Source organism: Aristolochia californica, unplaced genomic scaffold (assembly GCF_029961685.1).
Source record: "Aristolochia californica isolate CCGP_79_NKW_82.1479 unplaced genomic scaffold, dmAriCali1.0.hap1 SCAF_3, whole genome shotgun sequence".
NCBI lineage: Eukaryota > Viridiplantae > Streptophyta > Magnoliopsida > Piperales > Aristolochiaceae > Aristolochia > Aristolochia californica.
This window is the reverse complement of record NW_027181992.1, coordinates 3,531,344-3,550,152: the sequence shown is the minus strand read 5'-3', so window position 1 is coordinate 3,550,152 and position 18,809 is coordinate 3,531,344. Positions and strand designations below refer to the sequence as shown.

At 39.0% G+C, this 18,809-nt stretch overlaps 2 protein-coding genes across 3 annotated transcripts; one reads left to right on the top strand and one right to left on the bottom strand.

The window, feature by feature from the left end:
- On the top strand, positions 1-4,584 carry LOC137960065 (THO complex subunit 4D-like). Of its 2 annotated transcripts, none has more exons than XM_068807537.1 (7): positions 1-177; positions 666-884; positions 1,479-1,619; positions 1,717-1,785; positions 2,597-2,793; positions 3,630-3,680; positions 4,238-4,584. In XM_068807537.1, exons 2-7 carry the CDS (start codon positions 681-683, stop codon positions 4,383-4,385), a joined length of 810 nt encoding a protein of 269 aa, XP_068663638.1. In that variant the 5' UTR covers positions 1-177; positions 666-680; the 3' UTR covers positions 4,386-4,584. The 2 variants fall into 2 exon arrangements, with proteins under 2 accessions (XP_068663638.1, XP_068663640.1); XM_068807539.1 differs by lacking the exon at positions 4,238-4,584 and adding an exon at positions 3,914-4,010.
- Positions 4,585-5,995: 1,411 nt separating this feature from the next.
- On the bottom strand, positions 5,996-15,801 carry LOC137960085 (uncharacterized). The gene is made up of 5 exons (XM_068807557.1): positions 15,034-15,801; positions 8,219-8,277; positions 7,897-8,022; positions 7,483-7,618; positions 5,996-6,491 (listed from the first exon to the last, which is right to left on the bottom strand). Exons 1-5 carry the CDS (start codon positions 15,718-15,720, stop codon positions 6,186-6,188), a joined length of 1,314 nt encoding a protein of 437 aa, XP_068663658.1. The 5' UTR covers positions 15,721-15,801; the 3' UTR covers positions 5,996-6,185.
- Between the last annotated feature and the right edge of the window lie 3,008 nt (positions 15,802-18,809).

Sequence of the window (18,809 nt, the reverse complement as noted above, 5' to 3'; positions counted from 1 at the left end):
GTACTTTTGCCAAGTAGGGGAGCTAAAACCCTTGAAATCCCACTCTCCGAAACCCTAAAACGCGTTTTATCTGTCCACTCTCCATCTATCCTACCTCTACGCATCTGTTTGTTTCTCCCATTACCCGCTTTGTCTGAGATCGTTTCAAGAAGAAGCAATACCTTCTTATTTGTTCAGGTATATTTATTTGATTCCCTGTTTCGTATTTTTTCGCCTTTTCTGCTTTAATTCGTGCTTTACTCAGCAGTTTTTGGGGGTTTTCAAATGGAAATAAAATGAAGTTTTGGTTTTGTAAGTTCTTGTTCGTGAAGATCTGTGCGTTTCTTCTGGTACCTTTTGTTGGTTAAAGGTTTTTTTTTGTTTCTTTTGTTACCTGCTTGGATGTTTGCGCGAATTTTCGCTTTTTTTACTTGCGTTCTTTTTTGTGGTTGTGTGCACGGATTTTGTACGCTGAACTGCTTTCGCCCCGGTCTTTGAATTTCTGGAGTTGGTGCTGCATTTTTAGGTTATTGGTCTAGATGAACTGTTGTTCTGGTTATGACTGGAACCGTTAAAGAACTTGGAGATTTTATGTTTTTGTCGGATAGGGTTTGCTTGCTAGGGTTTATGTTCATTCGAGATTTTCTACAAGGAAGGTTAACTCGTGTTCCTTTTGATACAAACAGGCTTTTTGTGACTGTATGGCAAATTCTTTGGACATGTCCCTCGATGATTTGATAAAGAGCAGAAGCAGTAGCGAGAGGGGCAGAGGCAGGGCTCGTTCTAGGGGACGAGGACGAGGGCGAGGGCGTGGTGGCACTTTTTCTCGGAGAAGAGAGACAGGCATACCCCCTCGGGGGCCTCTTAGAGTGTACAGTCGGTCATCGGCTCACTCTGTTGCTAAGGCAAGCTCAAAACTATAGCTGTTTTTTGTATATATTCGAGAGTATCAATTCCTGTAGAAACCCAAAGCCAAACACAAAAGAGCAGAATACGGAGAAGCTAAAATTCGAGGTACCCAATAAAGAAGTTTTGGTTTCTGTAGCTTTCTAGCATGGTTTTCATGGACTGTCCATGTACATGGGTTTGTCCAAGGAAGGCACTGTGGGGGATTCTCTTGGTAAACATGAAATTCAGCAATAATGCGCTTTTGACTATAAGCTAGTTTGTGGACGGAAGAGTTGCTGGAGTTGAGGTCAGAATTGGAGCTCTCACTAGTTGCATATTTCTCGGTTTATGTGTAAAGGGTGAACTTCCCTACTTCCCGTTATACCTGTATACTTTAGTTGCTGAAAATTTTAGGGTTTGATTACTGGCTCTTGTGAGAAAATATCAATATTAGTGGCTACTACTCTGTTTGAAGTTTCTCTTTTGTTTTAAGGAATTTTGCTCACTCTGATTGACCTCTTGAAGAGCTCCGGGTTGTTCTGTACTTAAGTGGTTGTGTGCTGACACATTCTTCTCCCAATCTGGATTTTTATTCGCCTACTTTTCATCAGTCTTTCAGCAGAGCTAAGGATTTGATATGGCAACATGATTTATTTGACGATAGCATGAGAGCTGCTGGTCTTGGAATTGAAACTGGTACAAAATTGTTTGTTTCCAACCTGGATGTGGGTGTGACCAATGAGGATGTAAAGGTAATTTTGGTTGAAGCAGCCACTTGTGGGATTTTCATGTATTACTTTTTTTGTGTATTATTCTGACATTTTAATCTGTATCCTGATAAAAATTCAGGAACTTTTTTCCGAGATCGGTGAACTCAAGCGCTGTGCTCTTCATTATGATAGACATGGCCGATCAAATGTAAGTTTTCCTTATTTTCTATTGAAGGCTTTTTTGGCTCTTCTTATTTCTTCCTTTCCTTCTTTCTTTTTTTTAATTTTATTTTTTGAAAGTATCTGTCTCACCTCATTGTTTGAAAATATCTGGTTTCATTTAGTGGACTTTACCTTTCAGTCTCAAATTATTATACATAAGGAGGTCCATTTCTGCTTCTTGGTCTGGTTTTTCCCAGTTGAAAGAACTGGTTTTGGTGGATTTGAAGTTTCAAATGTAGCTTAGTGCCTTCTGTCTACAGAGGTGGTCTGAAAAGTTTTCTCGCTGAAACATCTAGCTGCATGCTGATTAGATGTCCAAAGATTTTCAGTTCTATTCAAGCTGCTTCTTTTTTAGTGCTGAAGTGGTTTCCAAATGTATGAGGAAGTTCTAAATTTGTTTCATTTTATTTTAGTTTTACTTCACAAATGTTTCTCCAATTTCTTGGTGCTTAGGAGGTTGAGGCTAGGGCCTAAACATTTTCTAGGAGCCTGTTAATTTTGAACTTAGTTCTGATTAAGCCACACAGAGCCACATTGTTGAACAGTTTTGGGCATCTATAAGATTCTCTTTCTCTCTCTCTCTCTCTCTCTCTCTCTATCTCTCTCTCTCCTGAGGGAGAGGGGGAGTTAAAACCAAAGATACCTCCTGGAATTGGGTGAAAAGTAGGATGGGCATTTGCTAATGTGCTGAATGTGCTTTACTGAGAGTCACATTTATTGAGGTCATTCTGTTTTTCAGAAAAAAAGCTGGTGTTTCATAGAGATACTCATCTATTTTTTTCTTGTTTGTTTCACAGGGTTCAGCGGAAGTTGTGTTTATGAGGAGAATTGATGCTTTAGCCGCTGTGAAGCGATATAATGATGTTCAACTGGATGGGAAGCCTATGAAAATAGAAGTGATAGGCACTAATCTTGGTCTCTCTGTTCCGGTTTCTCCTCGGGTGAATGTAATTGGAGGAGAAAATGGAAGAGGAAGGAGAACTGTCGTGATGATGTATGCTTTGCACAACTCATGCTTAGTTTTGTTTTAATAGTTAAAACTGGGGACTTCTTTTCTTAAATAGTTAGTCCGGTGACTTCCTTATTTTAAAATTTGTACAAGCTTCTCCTTAGCCTTGATTACTAAGTGGAAAAAACTGTTTTGTGATTGTCATAGTTGATTGGCAGTCTCTGCACAAACTCCACTAAGGGCCTTGTGGCTCTTGTTATTATTTGTGAAAGCATAATACCATCAAATATAAACATTGAAATCTTTATACTGATCTCAAACATTTCATTTTCACCACTACATATCAAATTTCTCCTGTATATTAGTTTTACCTTTTTAGAATGTTGGTTGATTGATGTATGCCAATTCTGGTATATAGTACTATCCTCTGAAGTATAACACTAATCTATAGAATTCTCTTACTTCTAAAAAAAATATTTTCAAAGTTTGGTTAAAACACGTTCTAGCCATATATGTGATCATCCTTTTTTAAACATTACCTTTCTAATTATGATTGCTAGTAGTTTTATTGAAGAGAAAGATTGGTGAATGTCTTCTTAAATGTGAAGATTTTTCCAAATTGATTTACTGTTGACTACTTGGAGAATTTCTTGTGACTGCAATGATATAGAATAGAAAGAAATCTCTTGTGCGTTGTTTAAAATGTTTGCCCAACTTTGAACACATCTCTGTTTTTGAAAGGCTTGACTATTTTATCTCTGAGTTGTGAAAAGTTTTTGCTGCATGTCATGTCAAACTTTTTGTTATTTTTAGGACTAGCTACTTCAGGGTTTTTACTTTGTTAGAGTCTAATCGGACACTGGACTGTGGTTGATAAACAGGCCGGGAACAGGTCGTGGAGGTGGGACTAAATCTATTGGTCGGGGTTTTGGGTAAGTTCTTTGGATATTCTGGAAAGGGACAGTTTACCCAATGTATTGTTGCTTTTTAAATTTAATTTACTTGTCTGGATTGCTGTTTAAGTTATAAAAACCAAACCTATATTCATGTGGATTGATGGTTATCAGATGCTAGAGTGAATCTATAATGTAGTGTTTTTATGTCTATTCGTAATCAGGATACTTGAATCTAACTTCTCAATTTTTTGCTTATTTATCTTTTGCAGTGTTTTCCGTTTGAAAACTATTTCTTGTTATACTTTGCAATACGAGATAAAATGGAGAGTATGTGTAAGTGATTGCAGTTAGTTTGAGAATATCATAGAAGGGTTTTACTTCTGTGTGAACTTGGGTGATATTTGCAATAATTGAGTTTCAAACATCTTCAACCAGTGGAAAACTGTGTTCCTATCTTTCATCTTTACTTGCGAAGTACTCCTAGCGCATTATGGTTGGGAGTTTGATCATATCTAAATGGTTGAAGACGATAATGCTATTAGTTCACTGCTTAATTGATACTTAGAACTAATTGATGGTTGTTTGTCAAGCAGAAGGCGTGGCCGTGGAGGGTTTCAGAGGGGGGCTCGTGGTGGACGCGGGAGAGGCCGTGGGCGTGGAAGGAAACAGCCTACTAAAAAAACAGTAGATGATTTGGATAAAGAATTGGACAGCTACCATGCAGACGCCATGCAGACGTGATAGTGCTGTTGGGTTTATGGGTGGTTTTCTGTACAAAAGAGCTGGTTGGAGCAGATTGATGTTTTTCATAGATATTAGAGTTATCGTTAATTGGAGGATGTAATTGTGAGAGGTTATAATTGTTTAACGTGTTTGGAGTCGTTGCATACATGTTTTAAAGTGGTAGTTTTCACCGCTAATTTGGAGTGGTTCGTGGGGGGGGGGGGGGGGGGGGGGTGAAATTGGCTGCGATATATTAGATCATACTTGTTTGGGCTCGTTCAATCGCTACATGATGAATGTTCCAGCCTTTTCACGTCCCCAAGTTCAATCACGCCTGGCCAGGAGGAATTTAGCTGTCGAACTATGGCTGTCTGGTCACAGCCGGCTACTAAGTGCACAGAAGACCACCCATGTTTGTCCAGTTGGTTGCCAGTAGAAGCGTTGAACTGTCTTTGTGCTTCCCTTACTGGCTGCATAATGTAGGGAGTTGTTCCGTAGTTGTCTACCTGTTCGGTAAGATCTGGGTGTCTCTCTGATATCATGTTTGTAACTCTGCTGCTTAGAAATTGGAGTTACTCGATCTATCTTCTTTCAAGTAAATAAAGTAGCATGGTTCTGATCTAACAGTAAATAAAGTAATATGGTTATGATCGTCGAACTTGCAGTATTGACGAGTTATCACCAGGAAAGCAAAGTGCGGCCACAAACACGGACACAGAAGAAACAGAGGGAGGGAGAGGCAACTCCTCCCTCCGTGAGACAAAGAAACTGCAGGTAGAGAGGGGAGACACTCCTTCCATTGTCCATTCAGTGGAAAATGGTATCAGATGTGGGGAAAATGGTATCAGATGTGGGGAAAATGGTATCAGATGTGGTTCCGGTCCACCTTTCTTTAGTAGGTTGGTTTCCGTATTTAAACAACTAGTTTTTTAGGTTTATTGGCTAACCTCTTGATATGGTATTAGAGTTAGGTTCGTTCCACCTTCAAATACTGCAGGGAGCAGTAAGGGTTAGAGGTGGTTTCGTTTTGTTTTTTGTACTTAAACGATTAATTTTTTAGGATGCATTGACCAGCCTCTTAACAAATGAGACAAGAGGGGAGGCCCTTACAAATAAAGAAGGGGAAGAAGCAAGACCCTCTTCCCCCTTCCCTCAAGGGAAAGACTACAGTGAAAGGACAGGACTACCCATTTCCTAGCCAAAGAAGGGGACCGGGAAGCTCCCTCCCGTTTCTCTGTCCACAAATTTGGGACCTTTTATTAGACATAGTAGGGGTGGTTATTATACATAATAGGGGAGGAGCCAGACTTCCAAAAAATACTTCACGTAGGAATCAACTCCGCTCCTTTTGCCGATCATATGATAGGTTAGGTTCAGGAGACCAGACAACAGGAAAACATTCTGGTTCCAACATTGACATTTTGTAATTTTGGTGATAAAAATCTAAGAATTGTAATATTTGTGTTATAATGTCGCTATATTCTAGAATTTTCTATCCGAAAAGCAAGTTGGCATTAGCTCAAGCAGGTCCAAGGTTATCTAAGTCTGAGTTGATCAGGCCTAATTAAGTACTCCATAGTTAAGAGAAACTTGACAAGTTTTGTACAACTACGGAACACTGAACAACATTTAAACACAGATCTCGGCTTTCAGCACTTTTATAAGCACAGAAACGCATATATGATCCTGATCCAGATTTGCCCTAAAAATTATGTTGTACAAATAACTGGGAAAACTCATACAGCACAATTAGGGGGAAAGGGACAATCAAGGAGCAAGGAAGGTAATGGTCACAGATAGTCACCTCCTTTGCCAAAGTTAGCAGAGGACAGTTTCTTTCAATGTCAACTTTCCTAATTCATTTCTTTCAAAAATCTCCTCGTATAGCACATCCCAATTTGTTTGTCCACTGGAATTTAATCCACTTTTGGGCGATTCAAGAGCCCCTGTTTGGGAAATTAAATTCCCATCAGCCTCTGTAGATTCTGGCATTGGCTGTACATACAACCCATCCATGCTTACCGTCTTCATGGCATCATTTTGAGCTACTCTGAGTGCATAATTTCTTTCAAGTCTCTGCTCTCTTGGAGGCACTGTTAAATTACCTTCAGCTTCCACCAACAACTGTGAGACAATAAAAGGACACTTCTCCATGTTAGAAAAAATTATTGCCGAAATGAATTACTGCAACTTGTTGGTTCTTCATCAGTTTTACCCGCACGTCTTCTCCTGGCTCCCCATAGTTGTTGCATTTTTCACTAAACAGGACTACTATGATGAACAGTACTTCACAGAAAAACCAGATTGATTTTGAAGCAAAAGTGTTTGAGATGAACAGTACTTCACAGAAAAACAGAGTATCACAATATTTTTCTAAAGTTTTAAGATCTTTTGCTTGTTTAGCTTTTGATTGACATATAAAACAACGTTAGATATGCAGGGACAGTTTGGCCTTGTTTATGTTAAAAAATACACATAAAATAATATTTTTGAGTAATTCAATCTAAGTCACTAATTTGAAAAAAAGATACACAGTTCAGAATCGTCAATTACGACCTTCTGGAAGCGACCCATCATGCATCTCAAACAGACAGGAGAAGAAAATTATATTGCTTTTAATAGAATAGACTGACCTCAATCTTACCCTTACTCTAATGTCAAATTCTTTTCTTCAGAAGTAAGATTTCACACAATCTAGACAAATACTCGAGGTTCCACATCTTGTCAAGATGTTCAGGTATCTCGGGCAAGACATCTCAGGCTTTGAGATGAGTAGTATGAAATTAGGGGTCCTTGCTGGCTGGGTCCGATCTTGCCTTGATATCTCCCATCTCAGGGCAAGATATTTCGAATCTCATGCCGGTTTTTTTTTTCTTTTTTGGGAAAGCTCTCATACTGGACTTTGAACTACCAAACTAGGACCTTGCACATAATATAATACTATACTAGTTCTATAATTAAATGTTTGAAAAAGTGCAATTTCTTATCAACTCATTAAAAGGAAATGTGGAGATGTACAGGGAATACGTAAAACAGATGCTGTGACTGAAAATTAAATAATTAGGTTGAATCATCTAGGGAAGAAAACAGGAGTTCAAGAATATGTTTTCCTTACATCCAAAGCTCTCTGTGCTTCTCTCGCTATCCAAATGATTTCATGATCTGATGAGGCATTGCATGAAAGGATAACTTGTTCAAATCTCCAGTCAACTGGACAGGCAGTTCTCACTTCAGGGGGAAATCTTCCACATCTGTGGATATTGATGGTAACAACTCAGTTCACCTTCAACATTGTTATTTTCATCATTGTTAAGAAAACCGGGAAAAAAAAACCCTAGAAATGATGAGTTTCAATGATAAAAAACAGAATAACATTTTCAGACAGGTCATACATAAAAATAAAATAAAATACACCTCAATGGACTGTCAAATTCAGGACTACCAATGAGAATGTCATTTTCAAAAGTTTTGTGCTAACAAAATCAACTCAATCATATGAATTAACCACATATAAAAAAGCATATGGTACCTGCAAAATTGTCTTTCTACAATGTGATATAATCGCCCAGGAGGACAGAGCCTTCTTGGATCATGCAGGTTTCTCTTTGAGAAGTATACATCTCTCATCCAAACAGCAAAGAAAAAAAAGGGCATGCTGACAAAAGAAATAAGACTCTGTTTGACCGTGATACCAGTAATAATATAAAAATTTCATTCTATTACTTGTTAAAAGCATTAAGTTGAATACAGTGCTCCCAAAAGAAAGTAGTTTGAAAAGGCAAAAGAATAGATCACATATTCACATCTCATGGTCTTCTAATCATTCATTGCAGAGCAGAATAATTATTCACCAGCAAATCGTTTTGAAGTGATCTTCCAAGGGGGTTGATGTTCTTGGTAAGAAATCATCCTGCATAAAATTACAGCTAGTGTGATCTGTAGATTGATGCAAAAGATAGTAAAATACTGTAAAATTATAGAGAATAACAATATGGTCCTTACATAACACCAAATATCATTTGCAATTAGGTCAGTTAATGTTTTAAAACGTAAAGTGATCCAAGTCAATGGAAAAACCAATAGGTATCCATTAAAAACTCAAAAAGCTTATTGGGTTTATATTAGATTTTTAATGGATACCTGATAAGCTGAGAGGGTTCTTAATGGAAACATGTCAAGAACCCATTAATAAAGGGTAACTATATTAAAAAGATATCCTATACTAAAAATGACAAAATACCCTTTAATAAACTTGGTGCATTTAATATAATATAAAGTAAACAAAATAAGCTGGTATACATTTTATGCTTAAATTACAATAAAAAATAATGAATATTTTTCAAATACATTTTATGCATAAAATATAACATCAAATGATAAAATAACCCCTATATATACTTTTTGCATTAAATGTTATTATGATTGTGCCTAATTCCATCCCAAAATGACTAACTATTTAGGATAGGAGGTCCACTGCTCGACCTTATAAACCAATAAGTTTTCTTACATTACATATGAATAAAAGTCTAATACACGAACAACATAGTCTACCATATTAAGATTAAACCCAGTTCTATTCTAAATTGACTAACCATTTATGAGGCTTATCGTTCTAAATTATAAACCAACAACTTTTCATAACACTTAACTATGTGGGACTATTCCCACTAACAAATATAATACAAAATAACAAAAACACCCTTACATACATTTTATATAAAATATATTTATAGAATAATGAAAATACCCTTGTCTACGTGTGTGTGTGTGTGTGTGTGTGTGTGTGTGTGTGTGTGTGTGTGAGTGTGTGTCGGCATAGGTGGGTCCATGTGTATGTGTGTTATGCCTACACGTGTGCAAAGGTGAGAATTTGTTGGTCAACATTTGTATATGAGAGTGTATGCATGTGTGTGACTGTGAGAATGTATGGATGCATATTGTACATGAGTGTGTTCATGTGGGGTGAAACATTTTTATTTTCTTTTGATTTCTTGAGTAAAAATATGAAGTTCTTGACCAATTCATGCATAGATGAAAGAATCTTAATTTTTCTTTGTTTTTTCTTCCTTTAGCTTTGCAAACGAGAACTCCCTCCCATCTCCCCCCCCCCCCCCCCACACACACACACACACACACAAAGACCAACCACAATAGATGCCACCCATAACACACTTACGCATTTTGCTTTCCAACCTCACTGATATAATTAAGGGAAAATAGCCATAGATCAGAATAATAAACCGAGTACCCTTTTCAAGCATTTTGCATCTGTTTGCATACACATGCAGCTTATGTTTGTATACATAGTATGCAGTACCTCCAATATGTATAACAAATCTGCTGATCTACATCAGGTTTTCAAGAAGCATACAGAGAGTGTATCTGCTGATAGAGATTCATATAATGTTTTGTGTTAGCTACTTGAAATCTGATATTGGTTTGATAATTAACTTTTCCATTGGACATGTTGTAGAAATATCTAGAGTATAATTTAAAAATGCTTTAAAGGTACACAAGATCATATTCAGTAACCAGTGGGAAAGAGATGAGGACATAAAAATAAAATCATGTAATGAATACAATTATGAATAAAATTTTGTATACCTGTTGCTTTCTAAAGTAACTGCAAACTTAAGAGACAATTCCTTTATCTTCACCTCCTTTGCGTAATGGAGGCTTTCTAGTACATATGCAAGTTGAGATGTATCGTTTTATAATGAAGCCACTCATGATAGAGCGAGGAAAGTTACTAACCAGAATATCTAATTGACTAAGTGATAGTTTCTATTTGAATAAAGGTCATTTCATCTTAGTTTAACCATAATTGGAGAAATGTGAAGGAGAGGTCATTTTTTTCTAAATGATGGCTTCACACCTTTTTCTTTTGAGAATTTAAAGAGTTTCGTTAACTATGTAAAACATGACATAACATCAATTACATCACCTAAAATTCTCAGTTGTAGGCATGACAGGAGACAAATCCTCTCTTAAGCTCAAGCACCTAAAGCAGAAGATCAAAGACTGGCTAGAAACATCATTTAATGCATAAGAGTGCACCTACCAGAAGTAGCGTGTGAGATTCAAATGGCTAACAGAAAGACATGGGAACAAAAAACCTAGATATGGAGGATGTCTTGGTGAGACCGGTGCTCCTCTCCCTCCAGCTCACTGCCCTCTCTGGTGCTGATGCTTCCACCATTGAACAACATTTCTCTAGAGAGGAAATCCTAGCCGTAATCAAAGGGCAACCTCTTAGAGAGGCCTTGGGCCCAGACGGCTTTAATGTTGAATTCAACAAAAATGGTTGGGACTTCTTTAACTGCAGCCTCCTCATTGTGTTTGATGATTTCTTTCAGAACGATATCATACCAATCGAATTATGGGAGCCTGTTTTGTGGCCTTAATCCAAAACAAGGTTAATGCAAAGCTTCGAAGTGACTTCCTTCAATTAGCTTAGTTTCGAGTTCATATAAAATTATTGCTAAGGTCTTAGCCAACAGACTCAATAAGGTCCTCCCAAGCATTATTCGCAATGACCAAAATGTTTTTCTTATGACTGGGCAAATTCTTGATGCAATTATCTCTACTCATGCGATCCTGTATATTCCTGATGAGGGTGATCAACCTGAAATCATTTTAAATAGAGATGGAAAAGGCTTTTCACCAGGTAAGTTAGTCATTCCTCGAATTTGTCCTATTTAAGATGAGTTTTGGAAACCGTTTGAGGATGTGGATAATAAGTTGCATCTCTTCATCCACATTCAACTTCTTCAATGTTATAATATTCATGCCACTTTCACAGCTCTAGAGGGCTCCATCATGGTGACCTCCTATCCATCTCCCATTTAATATTGTTGGGGAAGCCCTTACATCCTTATACCTGTATGCTAGAAACAAGGGGTTGGATATTGCTCCCATCTTCCATAAGTATCTTGCCAAAAAATGGTGAAGTAGATATGGAAGGAGTTTCTTGCTCTTCCTAATGTTTGAAATGCTTTTGGGACAGATTCCCTCTTTTTGTGAGGCTTGAGATTCTGGGTTCCCTCCTATTGTGTAATCTTTTATTATTTTTTATGAACTCTCTTAAGTTACAAAAAATAAAAAGATCATCTAAGGAAAACTAAAGTGCAGGTTTATTCCAAAAGAATCCACTTTCTCTAAAGAACATGGTTTTTGTGCTAATGTGTGCATATTGAAAGTGTGATGTAAAAGGAAGTGACGCTTCATCTTCTATTCTAAATCTAAGGTTGACATAGAAAATGACATCATATCATCTCATCTCACCTAAACATTTCATAATGAAATTTAAATTTCATCCCCTTTTAAGTAAAAATCTATTCTCTTTCTATGCATAAACAAGGTGATTCACTTTCTCCAAGTCACGTGGACTTCACCCCATAGTTTCCTTGTGTCATTACATAAGTTGGGTACAATTCATTAGAGCATTCACTTTCTCTCTCAACATTCTATGTGCACTAAAACGACTAAAACGAAACATTTTTTTTCTGTTATGAGTGGGCAAATGAAAAATAAAAAACTTTATGAATTTTTTTTTAAAATGTAGAGCTGTGATTGGCAACCGTTAGCAGCCAAGGTGAGGGCTAAAAATACTGCTGACAGATGCCCCTCTAGCTGATTTGCTCAGCATAAGGGATATCCTTTGAAAAGCATCACAAGAAATATGAAACCTCTATGCATGTACATTACCGAGATTCTTTTAGTTGATTCCCGAGGTCAATTTCATAGGGCCCTTTTCATGCGCAATTTGGTGGTGACTAAGTAGAATCCTCAAACAGGTTGGATGTTGTTGGAAGATAGGCCCAAGCCTACACGACCAAGGAAGGCCCACACATCCAAGTGTGTTAGAAAATGGGCTCAAGTCTACACAACCAAGGAAGGCCTACACATCCAATAGAGGTGGACGATGGGTTCAAGCCCACAAGGAAGGCCCACACAGTGGTGGCATGATGATAAATAAAGAGTCAATTCATAAAGATGATATAGATGTAATTAGTTTAAGTTTTAGGGGCATAATTGTAATTATTTTAGTTTGCTCATCTATGAATTGAGCTTCAGGGGGAGGTTTTGGATATAAGTCCATAACCTCTTTCTTCTTCCTGTTTTCTCCCCAATATGTTGCCTCTTTTTTTCTCTATGGGCTAATTCATGAAGTCCTGAAAATCAACATGGTATCAAAACATTGATTTTCAGGACTCACAAGTATTGTTTTCAGGATTCCAGAAACCCAAATTTTTTTTCCTCTTTGCTCATAATGCTTCTTTGGTAATTACCACCACATGTGACCCAAAAACCGGTTTTCAGAATTCGACCATGTAAAAGGATATATTGTTATGGAAAAACAGCATGCTCTTTCGTATGCCGGAACAAGAAAGAAAGCAGCCCTCTGATCTTCTCCCTCATTCAAATGCTCTTTCATTTCTGATTTCCTTTGATAACTGTAATGGTGAGACAAACAAAGGTAATCTGGGCTGCGGATCGATGCTTGAGGTAAACGGTACCACTGTCTTGGTTGGGAGATAGTGTAAGAATCTGAAAGTCCAAAGGAGTTCATTATACTCAAGCTGCTAATCAATGGGTGTTCAATTAGATTAAACACGGTAGCTATTTGGATCCTCTGGTGAATGACGAAGAAGGCTTCATTTGCCCTTTTAAATCTCTATAGTGAGGGTGGAATTGGCCCCTACGCTTCGATCAACAAAGACCCAGAAATGATCACCAGAAGAATCAATTCCGAGAAGCTCTAGCCAAACGCTTGTGGCTGCTGTCTCAACGTCCAACTAGTTCGGAAGTCGGAAATTAACCTCCGTTTTCATTCAAAATCGAAAACTAGTTCGAAAAGTTCTATCGGGATTACTACGACTGATCTTCGGATTCCATCATTCCTTTCTCGACCGTCTCTGATTAACAACATAGTATGTCAAAGCCTGGGTTTTCTATATGACTTTCAATCCCGGAAGTTGTTGTTAATTCCCATAATTCTTGCTAGAGTCTCTGCACTGTCCAATTTTCAACCCAAGCGGAAGTTTCTCTCGTATGTGTGTCAACCGATTTCATGCTTGTCTACGGAAGTTTTTCTGCTATTTTATTTCGGGAAGATTATTTCCGATCTTGCTTTGTTCAGAAGGATCTCCAGCTATTGCTAAATTGTCTCTGCTATTGCTCCCGTAACCTACTCTCAATCCAGAATTGATTTTGGTTTGATCTTGTTACTGTTTCACTGGTTTATTTTTCTCCGCCACAGAAACAGGAGGGAAACCAGAATACTTTTTGCCAAGAAGAGAGGTGATGGTTTGAACCAGCGTCCCGAGATAGTAAGCTCTTATTTCTGAGTCACTCTACCGCACCAAACTCGGCTCACTTGCTCTTTGACTTTGTTATACGGATTTGGGTCCCGAGTTCTCTACCGATTCTTCCCGTGAGTCGGCGTGACTCATTTATTAACTTGGACTATTATTACTCGGTCAACATATTATTTGGTGCACAGCTTTCGGATAGACTCTCTAAGGATTATTTGGTACGTGTTATTTGGCCCAAGCTCATACCCGTTGCTACTATTGTGTCTATTTGACTGAGACATTATTATTGAAGAAGGACTTATCGATTGCTGACTGTTGTCATCATTGGTTATTCTGATGACGAAGAAAGTACATGGTGGTCCCAACATATTAACTTCTGGTGCCCCATTACCCTCATATTATCACTTCTGAGCAATGCCTATAGACCCAATACCTACAAAGGATAGGAGTGTGGCCAACATCCAACGTCATTCAAGTCTATTATTCACCCAATAGGTGTTTTTTTAGCTACCCTGAGAAAGTGGATAGTCTCTATGCCCCACAGTTGTGCTACTTTTCCGCCTTTGAAATTGAACGGAGAGTATGTCTAACTATGACCATTTGACTGGAGTATGGAGCTTTGTCATACAGCTAAGAATGATTTTTTCTCTTACCATTATTATGCCAGTTGGGTCTCTTGACAATAACAGAGAGACCACTAGCTTGGAGATGAGTGTTGGAAGATATGGAGGGCTATCATTTTATGTGAAAAGATCTTATACACTATTTACATCAAGGAGCGTTTATGATGTTCTCTTACCCCCCAACTTGAGGGGGAGTGCTGGAAGATGAACCCAAACCCATACATCTAAAGAAGGCTCACACATCCAAGTGTATTAGAAGATGGGTTCAAGCCCATATAACCAAAGAAGGCCCACACATCCAAAGGAGGTAGATGATGGACTCAAGTCCACAAACCAAGGGGCCCACACAATGATGGCTTGATAGTAAATAAAAGTCATCTTATAAAAATAACATTGATCTAATTAGTTTAAGTTTTAGGAGTATTATTGTAACATTTTAGTTTATTCATCTATAAACTGAGCTTTGGCGAGGGTCTGGACATAAGTAATAACCTTTTTTTTCATCCTATTTTCTCCCCAATATGTCGTAACTCTTTTTCTCCTTAGCTAATTCATAATCCTGAGAATCAACAAATATAGTTTGTTGGCTTTGCCTTCCAATTTTTTTACTTTTGTTTCAAAACTTTCATCGTATTAACTGCCAGGAAAGACTAAAGAATATCTTTCTTCCGGTAAAACCACTAACTCACAAACCTGAGGAGAAAGATGCGGGGTCTATTATGGTACCTGCAGCACAACCGAGTTTATAACATCAGCATACTTGACGGCCAAATTGATGGACATGCACCTCGCAGGGGCCACCGCATAGCATCGAATCAAACTCCGCGGAATGCCTCCGAACCGATTCAGATGATTAACCACCACCGTAGTCAAAAGCGCCGCCACGCCGGAGCCTAGCGAGTGCCCCGCGAAAACCATCTTGTATGAACAACCAGTTTCACTCCACAGGGTCTTCAACGTTTCGCTTTCTTGGTTGAGCAACCAGATCGCCGATTTTAGGAAGCCGTGATGGACGAAGCCGCCGTCAAACATCTGCATTCCCGACCGGTTGTCGAGCATAATCGCGTAGTCGCTGGCAGAGCCAAGGTTGAGGCCGCGGATGGCGAGTACGATCTCGCGGTTGGTGTGGTCGGTGTAGATGAAGTAGGGCGGGGTGCGACCCAGCGTCTGGCCGTAGTAGACGCGCTTCACGATCCAGCCCAGGTTGATGCCGTAGCCGGCGATTGGGGTGAACCTGGGGCAACTCAGATCGCCTTCGTAGACTGACAGAATTAACCGGCAGATGCGCGGAACGGGCTCAAATTCTTCCAGCGTGGTCAAGGGCCAGTGCTTGCTGTCATCGGAGCCAACGCGGCAGCAACGCTTCCACGCCCATGGCAGGCAACCCAAGCAGGGAATGAATTGGATCACCATAGAAGGGTGAGAAAATTGGTCCTCCCTGGCCCCCGGCCCGAAGACACACGAACGAGTTGTTTTAAAGATGAGAAGAGGGCCGAAAGAAAAACTCTACAAAATGCTTCTTCTATAATCTATCATTTGCTTGTTGACTGCTAGAGATGACCTCCTTTAAACTTTATTTACCTCCCCTAAAAAAAAAATGAGCAAGGGGGATATTGGCTCTATCAACTGGGGGGTTACCTCTCAGAACTTGGTTCGGAGGTTTGAATTTTTTTTTTCGTTTCGTTATCAGTGCCATCTGAGTTGCTTTTGGAGATCATCAGTGAGTACTTCGATATTTTTGGGTGCTATCAGAGGTGGGTTATCTTTCCCCTCTTTCTCAGTTCGTCTTCTGCAGTAGATTTCGAAGGTTCTTTGTGGAGGATCTCATTCGGCGAAAACTTTTGGCTTTCGGTCGATTTCGTTCTGTTGAGGTTCCTGTTTGCAGAGACTTTTGTGGGTTTTCGGTGGTTCTGTCCAGAGAGGTTTCTTCTTCGTTGGACTTCGTCTGGTGTTGGAAGATGAAGGCATATTGGAAAATGTGCCAATTTATACAAATATTTTATACATCATTTGCAGCAAATTGGGAGTTCATGTTATTCTCTCATCCCGAACTTGGTTCGGAGGTTTGAATTTTTTTTTCGTTTCGTTCTCAGTGCCATCTGAGTTGCATTTGGAGATCAACAGTGAGTACTTCTTCGATATTTTTGGGTGCTATCAGAGGTGGGTTATCTTTCCCCTCTTTCTCAGTTTGTCTTCTGCAGTAGATTTCAAAGGTTCTTTGTGGAGGATCTCATTCGGCGAAAACTCTTGGCTTTCGGTCGATTTCGTTCCGTTGGGGTTCCCGTTTGCAGAGACTTTTGTGGGTTTTCGGTGGTTCTGTCCAAAGAGGCTTCTTCTTCGTTGGACTTCGTCTGGTGTTGGAAGATGAAGGCATATTGGAAAATGTGCCAATTTATACAAATATTTTATACATCATTTGCAGCAAACTGGGAGTTCATGTTGTTCTCTCATCCCGAACTTGGTTCGGAGGTTTGAATTTTTTTTTTCGTTTCGTTCTCAGTGCCATCTGAGTTGCATTTGGAGATCAACAGTGAGTACTTCTTCGATATTTTTGGGTGCTATCAGAGGTGGGTTATATTTCCCCTCTTTCTCAGTTCGTCTTCTGCAGTAGATTTCAAAGGTTCTTTGTGGAGGATCTCATTCGGCGAAAACTCTTGGCTTTCGGTCGATTTCGTTCCGTTGGGGTTCCCGTTTGCAGAGACTTTTGTGGGTTTTCGGTGGTTCTGTCCAGAGAGGTTTCTTCTTCGTTGGACTTCGTCTGGTGTTGGAAGATGAAGGCATATTGGAAAATGTGCCAATTTATACAAATATTTTATACATCATTTGCAGCAAACTGGGAGTTCATGTTGTTCTCTCATCCCTAACTTGAGGGGGAGTGTTGGAAGATAGGGCCCAAGCCCACACGACAAAGGAAGACCCACATATCCAAGTGTATTAGAAGATGGGTCCAAGCCCATAAGACCAAGGAAGACCCATGTAACCAAGAGATATAGAAGACGGGCTCAAGGCCTACAAATCAAAGAGAAGGCCCATAGGCCCACACACAAGATGACAGGATGGTAAATAAAGGGTCATCTCATAGAGATAGCATTGATGTAATTAAGTTAAAGTTTCAGGGTTAAAACTCTAAACCTTAAGTTCAGGGGTATTATTGTATTACAGTAGTTTCATAAGTCTATAAACAGAGTTTCAGGGGAGGGTTAAAATCAAGTCCGTAACCCTTCTTCCTCCAGTTTTCTCCCAATGGGTTTCTCTCCCTTTTTATCCATGAGCTAAATTCATGGAGTCCTGAAAATCAACATCTGGCTTGTGCGGTTTCTCTCAGAAGAGATCATTACGGTTCCTCATAGTAGAGATCAATACGAGCTCACGGAATTTTACGATGCTTATAGCAAGCTTACTGTTAGAGTTTGTTAATTTTTGGGTTTTTTGGAGTGGGGTTTGGAAGTAGATCTGTTGGTGGAGGTTCAATGTCTTGTTTCTGGGACTAGAGTAGTGTGGGGTTCTATCCAGAGAGCTAGTTGTTCATTCCGTTGAATTTCGTTTGCAGAGGAGAACTATTTTGTCATTGGTGTTTCAATTTTATCATGTCATCTTAAAGGTTAGACTCGTTCCCTATTCGTTTCACGGGTAAAAATTATATTGCCTGAGAATTTCAGTTTCGTTTATTTGTTATGGGAAAAGAGTTATGGGGCGATGAGAGTGATTCCGCACCTCGAGAGGTCGAGGCTTTGTCCAAGTGGAAAGTCAAGGATGTCAGGGTCATGACCTAGATCCTTGGCTCCGTTGAGCCTCATTTTGTTCTCAATCTGATGCCTTATAAAAATGTTGTTGACATGTGGAATTACCTCAACAAGGTTTACCATCAAGACGACACGGTTTGGCATTTTCAATTAGAGTATGAGATAGCTAATTTCATACAGGGAAACCTCTTTATTGAGGAATATTTTTCTGGTTTTCAAAATCTTTGGGTTGACTATTCAAACATCGTTTATGCTAATTTTCCCATTGCAGCTCTCTCTACTATTCAAGCAGTGCATGAAACAAGCAAGAGAGATCAATTTTTGATGAAGCTCCGTTCTGATTTTGAAATTGCACGTTCTAATTTGATGAATTGTCATCTTATACCTGTTACGATATTTTAAAATGTATATTAGATATAATTTATGTTCATAATTGTTGTATAATTTGGATTATATATATATAGGATTATTAGATTAGGCTTAATGGGATGGGTGGTATTGTATTGGCCCATGGGCCATTTTGTAACAGGAAAACCTAAAGCTTAAATACATAATGAAAGGGGGAAAAACCCCAACGAAAATATTTTTCCTTCGTCACTCATGTTCTTTGTGTTCATCGTGAAACCAGAGAGCTTAACGTTCTCTCTCGTTGGTGTTTTGGATTGTTCCGTCAGTCCCATGAGGTAGTGGTAGATTCGTCCACCACCGTGTCGTCGTTGTGCCGTCAGCCGTTGAGTTTTGTCGGATCATTCGTTTGAC